This window comes from Mustelus asterias, chromosome 25 (genome assembly GCF_964213995.1).
Source record: "Mustelus asterias chromosome 25, sMusAst1.hap1.1, whole genome shotgun sequence".
Taxonomy (NCBI): Eukaryota; Metazoa; Chordata; class Chondrichthyes; order Carcharhiniformes; family Triakidae; genus Mustelus; species Mustelus asterias.
In genome coordinates, this window is record NC_135825.1 from 55,742,190 (window position 1) to 55,760,503 (window position 18,314).

Below are 18,314 nucleotides of genomic sequence, written 5' to 3' on the forward strand. Positions count from 1 at the left end.
AACTTTCTCTGAATTACTTCCAAAGGAAGTTCTTTCCTTCTGAAGTACCTTGAAGTCTCTCTCTCCACTTAAATAAAAATCTACTTTTTTATTCTTCCTGCCAAAGTGGACAACTACATAGATTACTTGTATCTTCCTAACTTGTTTTCTTACCCAACTTTGTATCATCAGGAAATTTGGCTGCAATACATTTGGTATTTTCATCCAATTCATTAATATAGATTGTAAATAGTTAAGGCCATCACTGATCCCTGTGGCATTCCACAGGTTACAATTTGCCAACCTGAAAATTATCCATTTATCCTGGCCCTTTGTTTCCTGTTAGTTAGCTAATCTTCTGTCCATTGTAATATACCACCCCCAACACCATGAGCTCCTATCTTGTGGAAAAGCTGGTTACACGGCTATTTATAAAATTTGGAAATCCAAATTCGGAAATCTATTGGTTCCCCTTTATCCACCCTGCTTGTTGCATTCTCCAAGAACTATTGAATCTGTCAAACACTAATTCCCTTTCACAACACCATGTTGACTTTGCCTGACTGACTGATTTTCCAAATGAACTGCTAGCTACTTCAGAACAGATTCTTGTATTTTCCCGCCACTGCTTCTCTATCATACCTTTTAACTTGTTTTCCCATTGTTTTAACCAACTCCGTCTTATGCTTGTAATTGCCTTCAAGTTTAAGACATTAATTTCAGATCCACATTTCTCAACCTCAAACTGAATGTGAAATTCTATCATGTTATGTTCACTCTTACCTAGCTGCTGCTGTTTGTACCTAGCTGCTGCTGTTTGTAGCTACTCTTGTCATGAGACCTGCTGACATATGTCATGCTCATCTGTTATATGCCATCCTCTCACATGCACTGCATTTGTCTGCAACACTTTGTGACTCTTCACCTAGAGGTACTTTTATGATGAGGTAATTAATTAAGCTGGTCCCATTGTAAAGTAACCTATTCCCTTGTTGGTCAGAACATATTGTCCTAAGGAACTATCCAGAATATCACTCTCTGAACTCATCCCCCAGGCTACTTTTGTCAATTTGATTCATTTAATCTACATGGACATTAAAATCTCCCATGATTATTGCAGTACCTTTCTTCCAAGTCCCCATTATTACTCTGTCTTACAGTGTACCTATTGTCAAGGGGCCTACAAACCACTCCCACCAGTGACACTTCTTTTTTTTTGCTTCTCTTATCTCCACCCAAACTGATTCTTTTTGATCCTCCGAAGCAAGATCATTTCTCACTACTGGACTGATCTCATCCTTTAATAAGGATGTTCATAAGGAGGAGGTGTTGGCAATTCTGGAAAGGGTAAAAATAGATAAGTCCCCTGGGCCAGATGGGATTTATCCTAGGATTCTCTGGGAGGCTAGAGAGGAGATTGTAGAGCCTTTGGCTTTGATCTTTGTGTCGTCATTGTCTACAGGAACAGTGCCAGAAGACTGGAGGATAGCAAATGTTGTCCCCTTTTTCAAGAAGGGGAGTAGGGACAACCCTGGTAATTATAGACCAGTGAGCCTTACTTCTGTTGTGGGCAAAGTATTGGAAAGGATTATAAGAGATAGGATTTATAATCACCTAGAAAGGAATAATTTGATTAGGGATAGTCAGCACGGTTTTGTGAAGGATAGGTCATGCCTCACAAACCTTGAGTTCTTTGAGAACATGATCAAAGAGGTGGATGAGGGTAAAGCGGTTGATGTGGTGTATATGGATTTCAGCAAAGCGTTTGATAAGGTTCCCCATGGCAAGCTTTTGCAGAAAATACGGACACATGGGATTGAGGGTGATTTAGTGGTTTGGATCAGAAATTGGATAGCTGTAAGAAAACAGATGGTGGTGGTTGATGGGAAATATTCATCCTGGAGTTCAGTTACTAGTGGTGTACCGCAAGGATCTGTTTTGGGGCCACTGCTGTTTGTCATTTTTATTAATGACCTGGATGAGGGCGTGGAAGGATGGATTAGTAAATTTGTGGATGACACTAAAGTCGGTGGAGTTGTAGACAGTGCGGAGGGAAGTGGCAGGATAGAGAGGGACATAGATAAGCTGCAGAGCTGGGCTGAGAGGTGGCAAATGGAGTTTAATGTGAAAAGTGTGAGGTGATTCACTTTGGAAGGAGTAACAGGATTACAGAGTACTGGGCTAATGGTAAGATACTTGGTAGTGTGGATGAACAGAGGGATCTGGGTGTCCATGTGCATAGATCCCTGAAAGTTGGCACCCAGGTTGATAGAGTTGTTAAGAAGGCGTACGGTGTGTTAGCTTTTATTGGTAGAGGGATTGAGTTTCGGAGCCAGGCGGTCATGCTGCAACTGTACAAAACTCTGGTGCGGCCGCATTTGGAGTATTGCGTACAGTTCTAGTCGCCGCATTATAAGAAAGATGTGGAAGTGTTGGAAAAGGTGCAGAGGAGATTTACCAGGATGTTGCCTGGTATGGTGGGAAAATCGTATGAGGAAAGGCTGAGGGGCTTGAGGTTGTTTTCGTTAGAGAGAAGAAGGTTAAGAGGTGACTTAATAGAGGCATACAAGATGATCAGAGGATTAGATAGGGTGGATAGTGAGGGCCTTTTTCCTCGGATGGTGATGGCTAGCACGAGGGGCCATAGCTTTAAATTGAGGGGTGAGAGATATAGGACAGATGTTAGAGGTAGGTTCTTTACTCAGAGAGTAGTAAGGGCGTGGAATGCCCTGCCAGTAGCAGCAGTGGACTCGTCAACATTAAGAGCATTCAAATGGTTATTGGATAAACATATGGATGATATTGGAATAGTGTAGATTAGAGGGGCTTTAGATTGGTTCCACTGGTCGGCGCAACATCGAGGGCCGAAGGGCCTGTACTGCGCTGTAATGTTCTATGTTCTATGTTTAATGACAGAGTTCCCCACCTCCTTTCCCTTCCTGTTTTTCCAAAATATCAAATACTGTTAAATGTTCTGGTCCTAGCGATGGAATCTTTGCAAGCATGTCTCTGTAATGACTATCATACTCATTTTTCTTTGTACTATCAATTCATCTATCTTGTTATGAATGCTGCATTCTTTCAGATAAAGAGCCTTTAATTCTGCCTTTTTACTGAGTTTTCCCGACTCTAGTGCAATCTTATGTTTATATACGGTCCCTTCCAGTTACATTTTGATTATTATTACCCGCATCACTAACTTGCTTTGTCCTTTTCAATGTTCCAAATCTCCCCTCACATGAACCCTCTCCCATCACTATTAATTTCAATGCCTCTCTACAGCTTTTGTTGTATGGTTCATTAGTATATTGGTCCCAGTATGGTTCAGGTGAAGGCCGTCCCAACTGGTGCTGGTGCTGATGAATTGAAACCCATTTCTGTCACATCAATCTTTGAGTCTCACAATCCATTCTCTGATCGTATTTTCCCTATGCCAATTTGCACATGGCTCAGGTAATAATCAAGAAATTAATTCCTTCTGTGGTTCTGCTTTTTAGTTCAGTCCCTAGCTGCTCATTCTCCCTCCAGCTGAGCTTCTTTCTTGGCCCAGCTATGTAATTGGTACCCCCATGGACCATGGAAACTGGATCCTTGTCCTCCCATTCCAAATTCACCATCAGCCTTGAGGAACTCTGGAACCATAATTACATCATAACACAGCAATCCCAGGACCACACCCAGACTGCGCGCTCTCAGGCTTGCACAGAAACCCGTACAAGGCAGCTGTATAAACAGAGGAGGGAAATGCATGGAGGTAATTCTCCAAAACGGAAAGGAAGAATGCTAAGTGTAGACCTAGCCCAAACTGTACATGCCCACTGGGAGGAAGTTATGCTTGCACTGTAACAAGTTTACACAGGTAGTTTCCATTAATATGTGGATGTAGAAATTTGTGATGGAAAAGGTATGTGCAGATGTAGGATTTATAATATATAGGTATTACTTTCACAAAGAAATAGAGAGGCATATTTATAATCGAAAGTACTCTCCCTAGACTTTGCTTTCACATTAAACTCCGAAGGAACCACGCACTTCTTTTGAAGTTCATTAGCTGACCCAAAAAAAGAAGAGTGCAGGAAAAGTCGAGCTGCAACTTCCTATGTGATACTAGTTGCCAAATAATGCCCTCTGAGACTTTTTCAATCAGCCCAATGCAAAATTGAAATACAGCAGGAAAGATGCTTAAATTGTTGTTTCTTGTGTTCTGGAAACTTAATTTTAATTCAGAATCAAAATGGGATGAGAGTTCAATAGTCAGCAGTCCCAACTCAGTACGAAGTTAGGTCTGTAATAATGCGTTACTCATATTGAGATGCAATGCCATATTTGTGTGGAAATGTAATTTGGTTTGGTATTAAATATTAGTAGTTGTCACAGAAGTATAAATGAGTACATCAGTTGAAACTAGAAGCACTCCTCACAAACAGGAGTGGTAAATTATTTGCAGTTCATTCACTGCAGGTTACCTGGTCCAAAGACTGGACTGGCGCTAAACACTAGTGCTTCATAAATGCATCGCCTCTTACTTCCTGCCCCTATTCCAAATTAATATAAAAACAATTTGGATTAGGAAAGTCTGATTATAGATTTTGTTATTAATTAGAAAGGGAGAGTTTTCTGCTGCTGCAGCAAAATACTGATGTGCAAGTTTTTCCACAATCAAGCCTCTGAGTTGAGGGGAAAATAGACTTGTTTACATTTATATTCCACTCTATCTAAGTCTTTCAGGAAAGTCTTAGTGCTTTATGTGCACTGAATTACTTTATAATGCATGAACTATTTCCAAGTAAGCAAATAGTACTGTCATTTTGTGTTCAGTCAAAGCTCCAAAAGCAGCATTGGGATGAAGCATAAGTTACCGCGTTATGGTGATGTTGGTCAAGACATTGAGAGACTTTCCAACTTCTCTTCTAAAAACGCCAGGGGTTTTCAACATCCATCTGAAAACTAAAGCACAGCCCTTCAGCCTCACTGTAACGTTGGGGTATCGGCCTGAATTATGTGCCGCCGTCCTGAAGTGGGGACTTGAATGTGCAGCCCTCTGACTCAAAGGGAAAAGTGTTGATAAATGTCAGAGTAATAGAAATATAGGCTGGAATTCTCTGGCCATTCGCTGACGGTGGGATTCTCTGGTCCTGCCAGCAGCATACCCCCGCCCGTGGCTTTCCCAGCAGCGTGGGGTGGCTTCAGTGGAAAATCCCACTGATAGCAGCAGGACCAGAGAATCCCGCTGCCAGCGAACGGCACACTCCCTCCCGCTGCCGCCGAGAAACACACGGCTGGGAAGCCAGAGAATCCCGTCCATAGACTTCAACATCCGGCTACACTTCCGAACACTTTTAGTATTGGGCCACACCATGCCTAAAAGGGGTACACGCAACACAGATATTAAATTTTTCCTTCAGTAATATCAACAGGAGCACTAATAGTTAAGATGCAGAATATGATTATGGGTTTGTATGAATTTGGTAATCGGTAAATAAACTTAAACTAAACTTTAAACACTGAACATGTCTGCAAAAATACTGGCGATATTACATATAATGCACGCATTCATTTTTTTCTCCAATCCTGACTTAGCAATAGCCCTATGCTGGAGTTAGTGGGTGAAATATATATTTTAACTGACAAATAAGGCTGGGTGGGGGGGGGGGAGGTGCGGGGGAGTTAGCACTAAGGCAATTACTCCTTTGGATAGCCAGCATGGACACAATGGACCAGATGACTGCTCTGCACCATAAACATTCTGTGGTTCTGTGACATGTGATGCTTGGGCTTCATTCTGCTTAAAGTTTAAAAAGATTGTTTTTCACTGAAAGGTTAGACCAGTTATTATTATGATTTGGCAAAAGCATCATACCAGATACATTTATTTTTCCATTTTGGAGTTAGTTTCCAGTCTATTTGCTAACATATTTAATATATTTTCAATAATCTACTGTTCAGAATTGGGAACTTAAACTGTTGGGATGTATAGTAAACGTTTATGTAATCTGACACACTACCAACCGGAATTCTCTACCAACCGGAATTCTCTACTAACCGGAATTCCTGGTGTTCTAATACGAATCGTCACTTTACCAACTGGAAGCAATTGCAAACTTATCCAGAACCTGTGTACTGTATTATTTTATACTTTATGTTTTAATGTACTATTGGAGGTTTGGAGTAAAAAGAATACTGTTTTATACTTCCTGAATACTTAATACTTGTATATTAGTTGATGCTACAAGTATTGTGCTACATTCATAGATCATAGAAAGAAATCATAGAAACCCTACAGTGCAGAAGGAGGCCATTTGGCCCATCGAGTCTGCACCGACCACAATCCCACCCAGGCCCTACCCCCACATATTTTACCCGCTAATCCCTCTAACCTACACATCTCAGGACTCTAAGGGGCAATTTTTAACCTGGTCAATCAACCTAACCCGCACATCTTTGGACTGTGGGAGGAAACCGGAGCACCCAGAGGAAACCCACGCAGACACGAGGAGAATGTGCAAACTCCACACAGACAGTGACCCAAGCCGGGAATCGAACCCAGGTCCCTGGAGCTGTGAAGCAGCAGTGCTAACCACTGTGCTACCGTGCCGTTCCATTGGTAAATGGAACTCTCCATTAACTACCACTTTTGATTAATCTGCACCACCCATTTCTCACACTTATCGGAAAATAAAAAAATTTCTGTATTCTGAAAAGTTTACAATTGATGTACAGCGGAGACATCTTGTGGCTCTAAATGGTATTGTGTAAGCCTTCTGACAGCAAGGGAAGTGTGTCAGACCTGGGCTTGTGAATAGGGAGTTTCAACTCTGGACTTTAGAATGTCTGACCAACATTGCCTCTCTGAGCCCCAGTACTTAAAAATTAAAATTATTGCCCTTCTACTAAAATTCCTTTGGTGCATCAGCCCATACACACATCCCCATTCACCTACCCATTCCAGACTCCATCTTACACACAACCCCCACCCCCATGTTACATGACAGGTGGCAGAATCTGCCAAAAGCCTGGTTTGGACTCTGAAATTTCATTTTGTAAAGCCCTGTGCTTCTCCATCTCCTTCGTTAAAAGTCAATCGTTTTAACTAAATAATTGGTCACCCTTCATTGGCGTCTACTTTGCGTCTACTGTGACATTCTTGTGAAAAAATATTATGTAGATTGAAATTATAGTTGAGAGAAAGTGGAAGTCAAAGAGAGACGAAAAGAAAAAGAGATATAGAGCACAAGTGACTCAGAAGGCATGCGTGTGAATCTGAGAGTGCATGCACATTGAGAGACAGAAATTGCCCCTTAGTCCTGAGATGTGTAGGTTAGAGGGATTAGTGGGTAAATGTGTAGGGATATGGGGGTAGAGCCTGGGTGGGATTGTGGTTGGTGCAGACTCGATGGGCCAAATGGCCTCTTTCTGCACTGTAGGGTTTCTATGATTCTATGAAATCATGCATGACTGAATGTGAGACGGAGAAAGCAGATGCATTGCAGAGTGGAGACTGAAAGAGGCATGTTTCCTATCTATTTCAGTTTGCATCAAGTGCTATGTAGCATTTCCCCCATGAGTGAAATGATGTTGGCAGCGGAGAATTTAAAAACACTAGTGTTTATACTGGAGAGTAGATTATGCACTCACTTCTGGCTAGCTGAATAAAATGGGACATTGCTATTTCCAACCTTTAATGGCAATTGTTGCATTCCTAACTTTTTAATTGTTAAAACTCTGGAAATTTTCATATTTGATTGTATCCTGATAGTTTAAAAGTCTAGGCAGTTTTTCTGCAGGTCCAATAGCCAAAATCTGGAACCTCTGGGGCCAAGACCATGCTGGATTTTAGATTTTCCTGGAATTAGACAATATATCTGTACAGTGCCTGAAACCAATAAAGACCTTGAAATTAATGCAGACCTTAGCACTAGACCAGCAGCCATGTCAAAATTGTCCACTTAAAGCTGGATTTTGGCAATTGTACCCGTAACTGTTTGGATGGTAACAAACATAAATATGGTCCTCCAAGAAAATTCTAATTTTTCTACTTTCTCTCCTGAATGTAGCCATTTGTTATTCATGACATGGAGACTCTTTGGCAGGCTGAGAAAAATCTAGTTTGGAAACAATCGGTAAATGGAATTCCGAACAAAGAGATTGCTGTTCACGTCTTCCATCGTTGCCAGTGTACAACTGTCGAAACAGTCCGAGAACTCACTGAATTTGCCAAGTGCATCCCTGAATTCTTAAAGCTGTACCTGAATGACCAGGTGACATTACTAAAATATGGTGTACATGAAGCCATTTTTGCCATGTTGGCATCAATTATGAATAAGGATGGTCTTCTCGTGGCTAATGGAAATGGATTTGTGACTCGGGAATTCTTGAGGAGCCTACGCAAGCCATTTAGTGAAATTATGGAACCCAAGTTTGAGTTTGCAGTGAAATTCAATGCCTTGGAACTGGATGATAGTGACTTGGCTCTTTTTGTAGCTGCCATTATTTTATGTGGAGGTAAGGAAATAACCATCTTTATCTGTGCAAGTACTGACTCCCGTAACTTCATAGAATTGTGGAATAATAGAGTCTGCAGTGGCTCTCGAAGAGTCATCCAGTTTTTGCCACTCCCCTCTCTTTCCCCATATTCCTTTTGTTTTCATCCTTCACATATTTTAATTCCTTTTTTGAAGGTTGGGCAGAGCATTCCAAATCTTAATTACTAATTGCATAAACAAAATAAAATGTTTCCTCATGTTGCCCCTAGTTCTTCTGCCAATCCCCAAATCTATTCCAATGACATTTCGGCCACTAGAACCAGTTTCTTAGAACATAAGTTCGGAATGGGCCATAAGGCCGCCTTGAGCCTGCTCCATCATTCACTAAGTTTGTGCCTTTACTTGGCACGGTAACAGTGGTTAGCACTGCTGCTTCACAGCGCCAGAGACCCGGGTTCAATTCAATTCCGGCCTTGGGTCACTGTGTGGAGTTTGCACGTTCTCTCTGTGTCTACATGGGTTTCCGCCGGGTGCTCCAGTTTCCCCTCACATTCTGAAAGACATGCTGGTTAGGTGCATTGACCCGAACAGGCGTCGGAGTGTGGCAAAGAGGGGAATTTCACGGTAACTTCATTGCAGTGTTAATGTAAGCTTGTGACTAATAAATAAACTTTATTTTTTACTTCTGCATCAACCTCACTGTCCTGCCCTATATCATATCTCTCTTTCCTCAGTGCCACAAAATTCATTGATCTCATCCTTGAATATACACATCGACTGAGCATCCACAGGCCTTTCTAAAGGCTAGCGTTGCAAAATTAGCTTTTTAGATTATTTTCTGTACCTGTTTGTTTCATTTGAATAATCTATATACGTGGCTCCCCAAAGCACTTTGGACATCTGCTGAATTTAGCTTTTCACCGTTAAGAAAATACCATTTTATCCTTTTTAGGTCTGAAGTGAATGACATCACCCTTGCCTACATTGAAATCCATTTGGTATAGTTTGGCTATTTGTTTAATCTGTCAATGTCTCTTTATAAGTTTATGCTTCTATCTATATTGCTTACAATGCCACCCATTTTAGAATTTGACTAGCAAATTTTGATATCTGGCTTTTTAGTCCATCATCTTAAGTTGATAATAGATCAGGCTCCTGCATAGATCCTTGTTGGACAGCACTAGTTATTCTGCCAATTGGAGTATCGGCTAATTATCCCGTGTCTCTCTCCTGACGCTCAACCAATTTCCTGTCCAGGAATAATAATCCTTCAATTACATGAGCTTCAACTTTAATTAACAGCACAATATCTTTTGAGGGACTTCGTTAGATGCCTTGTAGAAATCCATAAACCTTCATCTATACAGTCCTTCAGTCAGTTCTTCAAAAATTCAATCAGAGTAATCGGGCATGACCTCCCCGTTACTTCCATCTGGCTCTCTGATCAAGTGAATTTTCAAGGTTTTTCAGTCGCCTCATCTTTAACTGTATCTCTACTAATTTCCCAAAAACAGATGTTAGGTTATCTGATCTATAATGCACTGGTTTCCCCCTCTTTCCCTTTCTTGAATAGTGGAGTAATACGCACAGTTTTCCAATATAAAGGCACGGCTCCAAAGTTGCAAGAATTCCCTTTGGTAGGTCTTACCTGTTTTGTCACCCTTTGCTGTTCTGTATATCCTTAGCCATTTGCAGGAGCTGTCTTGTTTTATTTTTGAATGCTTTTTCTTTTAATTTTATGTTCTCTTACCGCTTCCCTTTTCCCCTATCTGTTCCAGGACATTTAATGCAGAAAGCTATCCTAGATGCACTCACAAGTCTGGCTTTCCCAATCTATATAAAAGTTAGTCACCCAGTAAACCACTCTGCCTTTACCAATTGCTTGTCTAATCTCTGCAATTATACAATCTACCACTTCACAGCTGCTATAGGGGGCCTAGACAAATCACCATTACAATCTTAATCCTTTTTTAAAATTCTAGCCATAAAAGCTCCATTGCCTCCTTATTTCTCCTTGTATCCTCTCATCATTGAAGTGATTGAATTGCAATCCAATCACTAAGGTTGCTCCTCCCTTCTATTTCCCTGTGTTTCCTGTAGTCCTTATAAACTGTCACATTTAGTGTGGTGTTTTTACAGTTGTAACCTATCACTTGGAGTCAACAGAATCAGGTGGACCTCTCAACTAATTTCCCTCAATTTCAGCCAAAGGAAGCCAGATTCTAGGACATATAATTGGGTCTGCAGAATCCCAACTAGCCCACCTACCCAAAGGAAGAGTGTTAGCCAGAAGTGTTACACTCTTCACTTGATTATAATTTGCTCAGATATTGTAAGGGCCCAGGTGAAATTCCTCAGAAAATATTCCCCCACCAATGGGAATAGGAGTTGTGTTTGTGGTGTGTTTGCTGCAGGTTGGTAAGGCAATTTAAGTTTTAAGTAAACAGATAAAGAAAGCATGTAATTATGATGGTTATACAAAGGATTTAAATCACAACACTTCGTAATATCCTGGAAAAAATGTTTTAATTCTTATTTTATGAGAGCAGCGTAAAGGAGAACGTGCTCCTGTCTACGTCAACAGGGACAAAGTAGAAAGGGTCGAGAGCTTCAAGTTTTTAGGTGTCCAGATCACCAACAACCTGTCCTGGTCCCCCTGTGCTGACATTATAGTTAAGAAAGCCCACCAACGCCTCTACTTTCTCAGGAGACTAAGGAAATTTGGCAAGTCAGCTACGACTCTCACTTTTACAGATGCACCATGGAAAGCATTCTTTCTGGTTGTATCACAGCTTGGTATGGTTCCTGCACTGCCCAAGACTGCAAGAAACGACAAAAGGTTGTAACCTATCACACAATCCATCACGCAAACCAGCCTCCCATCCATTGACTCTGTCTACACTTACTGCTGCCTCGGCAAAGCAGCCAGCATAATTCAGGACCCCACGCACTCTGTACATTCTCTCTTCCACCTTCTTCCTTTGGGGAAAAAGATACAATATCTGAGGTCACGTACCAATTGACTCAAGAACAGCTTCTTCCCTGCTGCTCTCAGACTTTTGAATGAACTTACCTTGCGTTACATTGATCTTTGTCTACACCCTGGCTATGACTGTAACACTACATTCTGCACTCTCATTTCCTTCTCTATGTACGGTATGCTTTGTCTGTACAGCACGCAAGAAACAATACTTTTCACTATGTTAATACATGTGACAATAATAAATCAAATCAAATCATACTTCAACCATTACTTAATACAAATACTAGTTTAAAAGAGATCTAGGAAGTTCATCAAATATCAAAGTAATAATACCTTGATCCCCGGGAGTGTGAGACTCGTTAGGTTTAGAATGGAGCTGAAGTGGAGGTGACCGCTATCAACACTCTCCCCTAACGAATCTAATAATTCAAATTATGTTGAGATACTTATAATGACATTTTGGCGTTGTCTAATTAAAAGCTGGTGTGGAAGATGGTAACTTGCTCAATAATAGACGACTGAATTATGAACCCGTGTTAAGCATGGTAATACTTTGACTTGAAGAAATGTATTTTTATCACCATTTTTGTCGAGGGTATGTGTAAAGTTGAGCTCTCTTTTACACTGTGCGAGTTTGCCTGAGAATGCAGGCTAATGATTGATTTTAGCTAGAGATGTGTTCGTTTTAATCTGAGTTAATACATTTTTGTTTATTTGGTTTTCCCGTGGGGTTTCAGAGTAGAGTATTGAGTAGATTGATTGACAGAGGCAGTCATGTGTTAATGGGCAGAGCTAAGCTTGCCGGAGAGACAGTGTTTTTAAAATCAAGAGCAGTGTCTGCCTGTTCTGAAAGAAGCAAGAGGCGTCTTTCTGTGTCTCTCTCCGGAGGTGTTCAAAAGGCTCTAGTACTGTACAAGGACGTAAGCTTGTGTGTTGCTAACTGACTTTGAAGAGGGGTTTTAAGTCTCTAAGAGGAATATTGCCTGAATTGGAACTCTTAAAGATAGGTTGTCATGTTAAAGTATTGTTCAATTGGTAAATGTTAAGCTAATCATTTGTTATAATTAAACTGTTATATAAAAGCTTGTTTTGATAAAAGCTTCCTAATCTGTCAGTAGAATCACGCCTGGAGTGAAACATCACATCCTCACAATGCAAAAATAGCAAATAGTTGGGGGCCGAGTGTAACTTCATAATATACCTTCGGGTTTCCGATCTCGTACCCTAACATAGGTGAGAAGGCTGTCCTATATGGAATTAGATTGCCCGTTCAATTTTGAATAAATGTTTTTTTGAGTTTATTCTTGAAAAATGAGAGTTAGGTGCCAGGCATGCTGGTCATTCTGCTTGGTCAATGTCTAGCATCCAGATAATAAGACCTGGGGCCTGGTGTTCCTTTATCAGATTGTGGTTTCACTTAGCATCAGTGCCAGGTTTCACTGCGAGGATCCCTAGGATAGTGGTTCTACGGTGCGTGTAATATTTATCAGCAATGTGAAGGAAGTTGACCATGTTGGACTTGGTCAATTTTTCTCTTAAAAAATGCAGCTTGCTGTGTGCTTTACTGAAAAGTAATTTTTAAATTAATTTCTTGTATCTATCCCATATATTTCAGCCTTTATTCCTTCACATTCCCAGTCCTAACCATCTCGCAGCCAAGATTCTAAGTACTACAATGTTTTTCTTCTACCGTATTGTCTAAAGCACATTTTCTAGCTGCTGCTCTAATCTCAATCTTCTTTTTTGCTTTTGGCCTACTATGAATACTACTTTCTATATAGAAACATAGAAAACTACAGCACAAAACAGGCCCTTCGGTCCCACAAGTTGTGCCGAACATATCCCTACCTTTTAGGCCTACCTATAACCCTCCATCCTATTAAGTCCCATGTACTCATCCAGGAGTCTCTTAAAAAACCCTATTGAGTTTGCCTCCACCACCACTGACGGCAGCCGATTCCACTCGCTCACCACCCTCTGTGTGAAAAACTTCCCCCTAACATCTCCCCTGTACCTACCCCCCAGCACCTTAAACCTGTGTCCTCTCGTAGCAGCCATTTCCACCCTGGGAAAAAGCCTCTGAGAGTCCACGCGATCTATGCCTCTCAACATCTTATATACCTCTATTAGGTCTCCTCTCATCCTACGTCTCTCCAAGGAGAAAAGACCGAGCTCCCTCAGCCTATCCTCATAAGGCATGCCACTCAATCCAGGCAACATCCTTGTAAATCTTCTCTGCACCCTTTCAATCAATTCCACATCCTTCCTGTAATGAGGCGACCAGAACTGAGCACAGTGCTCTAAATGGGGTCTGCCGAGGGTCTTATATAGCTGCATCATTATCCCCGGACTCCTAAACTCAATCCCTCGATTGATAAAGGCCAGCACACCATACGCCTTCTTAACCACCTCCTCCACCTGCGGGGCCGATTTTAGAGTCCTATGGACCCGGACCCCAAGGTCCTTCTGATCCTCCACAGTACTAAGAGTCTTTCCCTTTATATTGTACTCCTTCATCCCATTTGACCTGCCAAAATGGACCATTACGCATTTATCTGGGTTGAAGTCCATCTGCCACTTCTCCGCCCAGTCTTGCATCCTATCTATATCCCTCTGTAACTTCTGACATCCCTCCAGACTATCCACAACCCCACCAACCTTTGTGTCGTCGGCAAACTTACCAACCCATCCCTCCACTTCCTCATCCAGGTCATTTATGAAAATGACAAACAGCAAGGGTCCCAGAACAGATTCCTGGGGCACACCACTGGTGACCGACCTCCATTTAGAAAAAGACCCATCTATACACACTCTCTGCCTCCTTTGGGCAAGCCAGCTCTGGATCCACAGGGCACCAGCCCCTTGGATCCCATGCCCTCTCTTTTTTCTAGAAGCCTTGCATGGGGGACCTTATCGAACGCCTTGCTAAAATCCATATAAACCACATCTACCGCTTTCCCTTCGTCAATGTGTTTAGTCACATTTTCGAAGAACTCCACCAGGCTCGTAAGGCACGATCTGCCTTTGACAAAGCCATGCTGAGTATTCTTAAGCATACTAAACCTCTCTAAGTGCTCATAAATCTTGTCCCTCAGGATCTTCTCCATTAGCTTACCAACCACTGAGGTTAGACTCACTGGTCGGTAATTTCCTGGGCTATCCCTATTCCCCTTCTTGAAAATAGGAACCACATCTGCAATCCTCCGGCACCTCTCCCGTCTCCATCGACGATGCAAAGATCATCGCCAGAGGCTCTGCAATCTCTTCCCTCATCTCCCACAGTAACCTGGGGTACATCCCATCTGGACCCGGCGACTTATCTATCTTGATGCCATTCAAAGATTCCAGCACAACCTCTTTGTTAAAGTCCACATACTCAATCTTTTCAGTCCACTGCAAGCCCACAGTACGTCCACCCATGTCCTTCTCCTCTGTGAAAACTGAGGCAAAATACTCATTGAGCACCTCTGCCATTTCTACTGGTTCCGTACTGATTTTCCCGCCTTCACCTTTTTGTAGGCCCTATTCCTTCATGTCTCATCCTTTTACTCTTCACATATTTATAGAACGCCTTAGGGTTCTCCTTAATCCTACCTGCCAAGGCCTTCTCGTGACCCCTTCTGGCTCTCCTAATTTCCTTCTTTAGTACGTTCCTACAAGCCGTATACTCATCTAGATCCCTATCTTCGCCAAGCTCTCTGAACCTTTTGTACACTTTCCTTTTCTTCTCGACTAGGTCCCGCACAGCTTTCGTGCACCACGGTTCCTTTAACCTACCAACTCCTCCCTGTCTGCTCGGAACATTGTCCTGTAGAACCCTAGACAGACATTCCTTGAAAAACTGCCACCTCTCTTCAGTAGATTTCCCCGAGAATACCTCCTTCCAATTTACTCCTCTAATTTGCTGCCTTATGTCTTCATATTTCCCCTTACTCCATATAAATGCTTTCCTAGCTTGCCTGATCCTCTCTTATTCCAATGCAAGCATAAAGGAGATAGAGTTATGATCGCTATCCCCAAGATGCTCTCCCACTGAGAGATCTGACACCTGTCCAGGCTCATTGGTCAGTATCAGATCAAGTACAGCCTCTCCTCTTGTAGGCTTGTCCACATGCTGTGTCAGGAAACCCTCCTGAACACACCTAATGAACTCCTCCCCATCCAATCCCCTTACCCATGGGATATTCCAATCTATGTTTGGGAAATTAAAGTCTCCCATCACAACAACTCTGCTATTATTGCAACTCTCCAGGATCTGTTTCCCTATCTGCTCCTCCACCTCCCTGTCACTATTGGGCGGCCTATAGAAAACTCCCAGCAAAGTGATCGACCCCTTCCCACTCCGAACTTCCACCCACAGAGACTCTGTAGACAATCCCTCCACAGCATACACCTTCTCTACAGCTGTGACACCATCCCTGATCAGCAGTGCCACTCCACCCCCTCTCTTGCCTCCCTGAGTCCTTCCTTGCCCAGCCACACCCTCCATCCTTTAAACCGTTGCCTATCTTACCATCGCTGCCTGAATCTGCAGGCTTGACTCCCTTCACATATACCATTACCAATTTCCTATATTTCTTTCATTCGCTTTTCTTGTGACTTTTCTCAATGCTTGTTCTGGATGACAATTTGACAGGCACTTTGTTGCCATTCTTCGTGTGTGACCCAGGATTGCGGAGTCAATCCTGCTTAGGAGTGAAAGTAATAGGGCAATTGTTATGGGGGATTTTAACTTGACTAATATTGACTGGAATTGTTATAGCTCTAGCTCGTTAGAGGGGTCAGTTTTTGTTCAAAGCGTGCAGGAAGGTTTTTTGACTCAGTATGTAGACAGGCCAACTAGAGGTGAGGCTATATTGGATCTGGTGCTGGGAAATGAGCCAGACCAGGTGCTAGACTTGGAAGTTGGTGTGCATTTTGGTGATAGTGACCACAATTCGGTTACGTTCACCTTAGTGATGGAAAGGGATAGGCATGAACCTCGGGCCAGTGGTTTTAGCTGGGGGAAGGGTAATTATGAGGCTATTAGGAGAGAATTAGGAAACATAGGTTGGACTAGGAGATTACAGGGACTGGGAACGTCCGACATGTGGAGTTTTTTCAAGGAGCAGCTACTGCGAGTCTGTGATAGGTATGTCCCTGTCAGGCAAGGAGGAATTGGTAGGGCTAGGGAACCGTGGTGCACCAAAAAAGTTTCTTTGTTGGTTAAAAAGAAAAAGGAGGCTTATGTTCGGATGAGACGTGAGCACTCGGGTAGTGCACTAGAAAGCTTTAGATTGGCTAAGAGGGAGTTGAAGAGCGAGCTTAGAAGGGCTAAAAGGGGACATGAGAAGACTTTGGCGGATAGGGTTAAAGTGAATCCTAAGGCGTTCTATAGGTATGTCAAGAACAGAAGGTTGGTTAGGGCAAGTTTAGGGCCAGTTATAGATGGCAGAGGGAAGTTATGTGTGGAACCGGAGGAGATTGGTGAAGCATTGAACCAATATTTCTCTTCGGTGTTCACGCAAGGGGACATGAATATAGCTGAGGAGGACACTGGGTTGCAAGGGAGTAGAATAGACAGTATTACAGTTGATAAGGAGGATGTGCAGGATATTCTGGAGGGTCTGAAAATAGATAAATCCCCTGGTCCGGATGGGATTTATCCAAGGATTCTCTGGGAGGCAAGAGAAGTGATTGCAGAGCCTCTGGCTCTGATCTTCAGGTCGTCGTTGGCCTCTGGTATAGTACCAGAAGATTGGAGGTTAGCGAATGTTGTCCCATTGTTTAAGAAGGGGAACAGAGACTTCCCCGGGAATTATAGACCGGTGAGTCTCACTTCTGTTGTCGGCAAGATGTTGGAAAAAATTATAAGGGATAGGATTTATAGTTATTTGGAGAGTAATGAATTGATAGGTGATAGTCAGCATGGTTTTGTGGCAGGTAGGTCGTGCCTTACTAACCTTATTGAGTTTTTTGAGAAAGTGACCAAGGAGGTGGATGGGGGCAAGGCAGTGGACGTGGTATATATGGATTTTAGTAAGGCGTTTGATAAGGTTCACCATGGTAGGCTTCTGCAGAAAATGCAGATGTATGGGATTGGGGGTGATCTAGGAAATTGGATCAGGAATTGGCTAGCGGATAGGAAACAGAGGGTGGTGGTTGATAGTAAATATTCATCATGGAGTGCGGTTACAAGTGGTGTACCTCAGGGATCTGTTTTGGGGCCACTGCTGTTTGTAATATTTATTAATGATCTGGATAAGGGTATAGTTGGGTGGATTAGCAAATTTGCTGATGACACCAAAGTCGGTGGTGTGGTAGACAGTGAGGAAGGGTGTCGTAGTTTGCAGGAAGACTTAGACAGGTTGCAAAGTTGGGCCGAGAGGTGGCGGATGGAGTTTAATGCGGAGAAGTGTGAGGTAATTCACTTTGGTAGGAATAACAGATGTGTTGAGTATAGGGCTAACGGGAGGACTTTGAATAGTGTGGAGGAGCAGAGGGATCTAGGTGTATGTGTGCATAGATCCCTGAAAGTTGGGAATCAAGTAGATAAGGTTGTTAAGAAGGCATATGGTGTCTTGGCGTTTATTGGTAGGGGGATTGAATTTAGGAGTCGTAGCGTTATGTTGCAACTGTACACAACTCTGGTGCGGCCGCACTTGGAGTACTGTGTGCAGTTCTGGTCCCCACATTACAGGAAGGATGTGGAGGCTTTGGAGAGGGTGCAGAGGAGGTTTACCAGGATGTTGCCTGGTATGGAGGGGAGATCCTATGAGGAGAGGCTGAGGGATTTGGGATTGTTTTCGCTGGAAAGGCGGCGGCTAAGAGGGGATCTTATTGAAACATATAAGATGATTAGAGGTTTAGATAGGGTGGATAGTGATAGC

General features: G+C 42.5%; 1 protein-coding gene across 6 annotated transcripts in view; it reads left to right on the forward strand.

Moving 5' to 3' along the window:
* Nucleotides 1–18,314, forward strand: part of LOC144479194 (peroxisome proliferator-activated receptor delta-like) — an 86,022-nt gene that overhangs the window by 57,998 nt on the left and 9,710 nt on the right. For all 6 annotated transcript variants that reach the window (XM_078197832.1, XM_078197833.1, XM_078197835.1 and 3 more), the window contains one exon: nt 8,034–8,481. In XM_078197832.1, the coding sequence (XP_078053958.1) occupies nt 8,034–8,481 (448 nt within the window). The remainder of the gene's footprint in view (nt 1–8,033; nt 8,482–18,314) is intronic.